General features: G+C 36.4%; 1 protein-coding gene across 1 annotated transcript; it reads right to left on the bottom strand.

Moving 5' to 3' along the window:
- Positions 1-1638: 1638 nt before the first annotated feature.
- Positions 1639-4865, bottom strand: FBXO5 (F-box protein 5). Its single transcript, XM_010084319.1, has 4 exons — positions 4133-4865; positions 3719-3809; positions 3458-3619; positions 1639-1998 (listed from the first exon to the last, which is right to left on the bottom strand). The coding sequence occupies exons 1-4, from the start codon at positions 4849-4851 to the stop codon at positions 1747-1749; spliced, it is 1224 nt and encodes a 407-aa protein (XP_010082621.1). The 5' UTR covers positions 4852-4865; the 3' UTR covers positions 1639-1746.
- Between the last annotated feature and the right edge of the window lie 942 nt (positions 4866-5807).

Here is a 5807-nt window from a genome sequence, read left to right as displayed (position 1 = left end):
CAAATTTTAATTCAAGATGTATCATATTCTGCAACACCAGTCTGAAGGTGGATGCCTGTGCCACATTTCTCAAAATCAATGTACAAAAGAGCAGTTCTGTCCAGATCATATTAAAATATCCATGCTCTTCAGAACACAAGAATTTCAGTAGACAGATTAAAATTTTATAACAACCTTCTACTTACAGTATTTCTTCTCTCTCTGTCCTCAGCCTACTAAAAGTATCACTGTAGTTGGATGCATATCATACCCCGGCCATTGCCTTTTCCACATCTCACAAACAATACTGGAGACACCAATATCTAGTAGTTGAGGACTGTTACTTCCTATACAAACACCATTGCTCTTCTGGCCTGCAGTACAGAAGTGGTTGGTAAAGGTGGTGTGGTCTAGTTACCAGCAAAAGCTTTAACAGGATGGAAGACTTCTACTCTCATTCTCAGATCTTGAACATGTCCATTAACTTGACTTAATTAGACAAAAGATTCATTGAATTGAAGTTTGATATAACTCAGCCTCTTAAGTCTCAGGTTTAAATTAGGAGATTAAATTCACCATATCAAAGCATAACACTAGAGGTCCTGCTCAGCTGTTCACAAATGGGAAATTAACAAGTGCAGGAAAAGTTACCACACAGTACATAATTGCTGTCCCAGTTCAAGGAGCAGGACCTGCAATGTTAAAACCACCCAAACGCCATATTTTTACAGAAAATTATCAGTCCTTTTCTTGAAAGCTTGTCAGTAAAGTTCTTGAGATTCCATAGAAAAGAAAGGCAGTGAGCCAGTTCTGCAACAGCAGTGTAAATTAAGCCAAAATTTTTTTTCCATTGAATGCATTGGTTCAGAAATTATCAGCAATTATCACTAAGGGCCATTAGGTGAGCTGCAGGAACGTAGCATGAGAATGGATTTAGTATGTTTTACACAAAACCAGATTTGCTCCTTGTTAAATCAACATATTTAAGCAGCACATACTAGAAAACATGAGAAATGAGTATGAAAAGTAATCTTTTAAGACGATAAATAGGATAACAAGATTTGTCAACCAAGTTGCTGAAAACTAATTTATTTTCACATTTACAAGACAAACAAACATGAATAATATTTAAAGTAGTATTTACAAATACATACAAATATTTTAAATTTATAATTTGAAAAAAACTGGCAAAGTATTTTTTTAGCAGTATAGCCAAGATACAGTACTTTTTTTTTTTTTGAGCTGGAAAGAGGACCACCTCAGTTCAAGGAAAACCTGAAGTTTCTGAATGAAGAAATGAAGGAAGACCAACAATTTAAGATTCACATGAGGTAAACCATCAGAGATAATGGTAGTATGAACTTTCACATTTTAAAATTAAGGCAGTGTCTTCAAAAAAATTCATAAAATCTGGACTCTCTCATAATTTTATGTTAAAATGGACTTCACTCACCTCACTCAACATTCTCACTACAAATGCTTTTAAAATACTTTTGAAGAAGAGTAAACACTTAAATAAAACACAGTTCACACTTCCCCTTCTGGCATTCAAGAACTGCTAGGTTACACATGGAAGGCTACTTGCCAAAATTCTTTTGGTTTGTTCAATATTATTGTTATATATTATGTTACACAGAGGAATAACAAAATTAACCTTTTACAATATAAAATAGCAGAAAGCGTTTTCCTGTTTGATTTTCTTTGTGGATAACTTCACATCCTAAAACTTTTATGGGGCATCTGACAATCTGTATTGGGATAGATGGATCACAAGCGCTGTAGATTCTGTTTGCTTTTCTTAGTCCCAGGAAGCGGCCCTAGCTTAGAGTTGGGTTTCACTGGTTTGCCGCTCATACAGTCACTGGAGCTGTGGTAGCTGCACATGCACTTTGTGCAAAAGTCAAAGCCACAACTTTCACGACTGCACATTGCTCTTTGTAGATAGGAGTCATACTTTGCAGGTGAGCCACAGCGATGGCAGACTTTAAGGCTTTCAGTGTTTTTCAAGGTCTTGGCAGCCTGTTGGAAAAAGCATATAAAGAAAACCATGAGCAGAGGGTAAATACACACACCAAATATTTCCTGATGTCATCTAAGTGTCACAAGACATATTATAACTTCTCCTCTAGAGAAATAAATTACAAATTCTGATGGAAATTGAACAGGAATAATCAATCTACAACTGCAGGTAATTTGGACTGGAATAGAGGTAAAAGCTTAAAGAATTTTAAATTGTCAAATTTAAAGGACACAAAAAATACAAAGGAGTAAGAAAAACAGCCCTCCTGAATCCTCCAAACCTCATCCAAGGGAAAATAAGTCTGAATTCCATTTAAATCACTGACATTTTCAGAAGGTGAGCTATGTGTCCAGAAATCTCAGCTGTGGGGTATTCGGCTTGAGACACCAAATGTGAGCAATTCCACTTCTCTCCCATGAATTAATTTTTGACACAAAACCAGATCCACCATTCAAAATCATTCAATATTAGAAAATTATAGACCTGTGTAACACCTCATATCACTCAACTGTTAAAAGCAAAATGCTTTTATGATCTAATATCAAGGAAAAAATTTTAGACTTGTACTTCAGTGTACAGTTGAACTTTCAGATTTCTAATGCTACAAAGTGCTACATAGTACTATTTGAGCAGCTTGATCATACTTTCCAGTGTGATTATATCTTCTCTTATTGCATCAGTTTGCAGAGTAAGACTTTTGAGCTCGAGTATAAAAACTTTTTCTAGTTAGGAAAATCTGTTATTTATTAACAGTGACTTTTAATAAACATTTTAAAAAGTCTTACAAGACACCTGCAATGTAGACCTGCACCTATATGTGGAAAAAAAGAAAGCTTAAGAAAAATAACATGGTGAAGGGAAACTTGGGCTGTTGGCGGTTATTGACAACTCCAAATGTGTAACACACTACAAGTATGTAGTTAAAAAAGCCATTTTAATGTCAGATAATTAGTTGGAAAAAAAAGCATAGAATGAACTGGAGAAATGCTCATTTGTTTAACCTAAAAGAAAATAAGAAACACTTATTCTTTAGTTTGGTTTTTTTTCTTTAAATTGCCCATCAGTGTTGAAGCAAAATTGACAGTTTTTGTGGGATTGCTTATCTGGAAAATATGTAATTCATTATAAAGCCATGGAAACTAAGAGGAAATGACTAAATTTTTTCATGTTTGATCCAAACCAAAATTTAAGCCAAAAAAAAAAGTCACTAAGCCATTTAGAGAGTACCTAGACATACGGGGGGGGGGGAAAGATGTAGAACATCCCAATGTATCAATACTCTCTTAAGTTTCTGACATTGTCTTAAAATAGGCTCAATAAGCAAAATCTGGCAGCCATACTAGAAAGAGTTACAAGCACTTCAAAGTGGAGATACTACTTTCAGAAATATGCTTTACAAGCTGATCGTGTGCCAGACAACATGTGAGAAATTAAAGATAAATGGAAATCACCAGTTACCTCAGAAAACTCCATGAGCCTGCTGTGATTCTTGGACGCTTTGTATCTGGTGCCTTTTTTATTCAAGTTGTTTGGTGGGGTTGCTTTCTGAATGGTAGCTAAAGCCGCCCGGTAGAGAACATAGTCCCTTGTTGCAGCATGCTCTGATGCCTTAGTGACATTCTAATGAAAAGAAAAACAAGAATAAAATTTGAGAAGAGACTTATACTGACTTGATACTGACTTTTTGTTTAATAGAAGCCAACAGGTGTGGAAACTTACAGAGAAGTATTTCACAGCTTTACTATACTTTTGGAAAATCCATTTATCTTCTTGTAGAATCTTCAGCCATGTTGTGCTGACTTTGGCAAAACTGCAATGACAATACAAACATATCAGTTACCTTCTAGGAAAGAGAAAAACTTTTTATTTAATAGTGGGAATAACTATACAATTTTATTCTTTCACATGGAAGATGGGATATGTTCATAGCTGTAATCTTTAATTTGCCTTCTAGGGAAAAGACACATTCTCCATATATATCATGGCTTACACCGACAGTTTGTGCTTTAATATATTAATATGTAATACTAACCACTGAGTAAATGTCACAATCACCATATCTAAAACTTTCTTAAGCCATCTGATTAGGTTGTTTACTTTCCCAATGAGACACAATGAGATCAATATACTTACTTTATTAAATCCATCTCACTGAGATGCCTTAAGATGTTTGCTAATATATGCTTCAGGTTCTTTTGGAAGAGTTCGGCAAGAATGTCTATTCTATCTAATCCCATTTTCTTTCCAATTAGGTTACAAAGTTCAAACTTTCCCTTAAAAACAATTCTGTCTACTGCAGCCCAAGACTTGAGATTTCTTTTACCATTTTTTTTCAAAGTTGAACAAATCATTTCTTCATAATGGATTATTGGCAACAAAGTCTTCTTCGAAAACTGCGCTTGGTTTTGGTTCTTCATGAGACAATGCTTTGGTGTGCCACAGAGATTCCCAGCCAAAGGTATACTATCCTCATGTTCTATAGTATCAGCATATTGATTACTTAACATGGAGGAATAACCACTGTCCTCATTCAATTTACTGTTTTCCAGTGCCTCCATTTCATAGATGCCTTCATCAAGTCTCTGGGTTACTTGTTTGTTTTCTTTGTTATGTACAGGTCTTCCTTCATCTTCAAGATCTAGATTTCTGGTGGCCAAATGGTATGTGTCACTAAGCAGTATTTTCTGATGCTGTTCAGTACAGCTTTTACAAATGCCTTCCTCATAATTTGAGGGGCAGGATTCTTCCAGTTTTATTTTCTCCATAGTAGACTTTGGTGCAAACCCAGCGTGAAGAGACGTACAATCAAAATCACACTTCATTTTGAAAGAGTGGTTAAGGTTTGACTTCATTATTTTGTTTGTATCCTGCAAGGAACAACAAGGAAAGTATTACAACATAGCATAAACTGCATCACAAATTCTTTTACTTATAAAGAACTGAACACACCTTCATTGTGCATTATGAATTTTAAACAGTTATCTAACTCACCCTCTAGTGTCTAAAATACAGACAACTCGGGAAACCAAGGATTTGATCAGTCACATGTTAAAGCTACGTGAGGTCTTCTCATAATTAAAGCTTTATGCTGTATACAACTGGGTCAAGGAAACTGACTGAATAATTTACTTTGTCACCATCCCAGCAGGACAGATTACTTTAAGACACACCAATGGCTCCACTTCCTACCCTAAAATCAGCAATGTACTGGGGACACTTGCAGTCCCTGCAGAAGACACCAGTGGCAGAGGGTCCATGAGTGACAGCAGGCCCATGCAGGGGTACAGCCAGGCCAGAGCAGCCTGAACATTGCCTCCAAGGCCAGAGGCAACACTGCTCATGCAGCCGTGGATCTGGCATTTTTAAAATGGGAGGAGGCTGGGTGGCACAGGAAAGTGTGCTCATATGCATGTGTAAATGACAATGGAAAGTAGCAACCCTTAAACAATGGCCAAAGTGAAGTACAGGTTACTCACAAGTATGATTTTAAGAGGGTAGGAGGTCAATAGACACTATAGGGAAATGGAGCTTTTCTTGCCCCGTTTCTTTCCCCTCCCCCCGAAGTGTGGTGGTATCTATATTAACAATTGCAGGGGGATGGGCGAGGGCTGAAGGAAGCCATCTCTGTCGTGTTAAACCTAAGGGGAGAATAATTTTCAACACATTTTGGAATCTGTATGAAAAATAAGCTCCACTATTTAAGCAAGTATTTTAAGGGATTGAAGCACTTCCAGTAGTTTTTGGGGAAAAAAAAAGCATTAGAAATGGGTTTCATGAACGTTTCAGAGAGAAGGTCCCTTCTTCATAC

This window comes from Pterocles gutturalis, unplaced genomic scaffold (genome assembly GCF_000699245.1).
Source record: "Pterocles gutturalis isolate BGI_N339 unplaced genomic scaffold, ASM69924v1 scaffold41380, whole genome shotgun sequence".
NCBI lineage: Eukaryota > Metazoa > Chordata > Aves > Pterocliformes > Pteroclidae > Pterocles > Pterocles gutturalis.
Note: the sequence above shows the minus strand (reverse complement) of the source record. Positions and strands in the feature narration are given on the sequence as shown.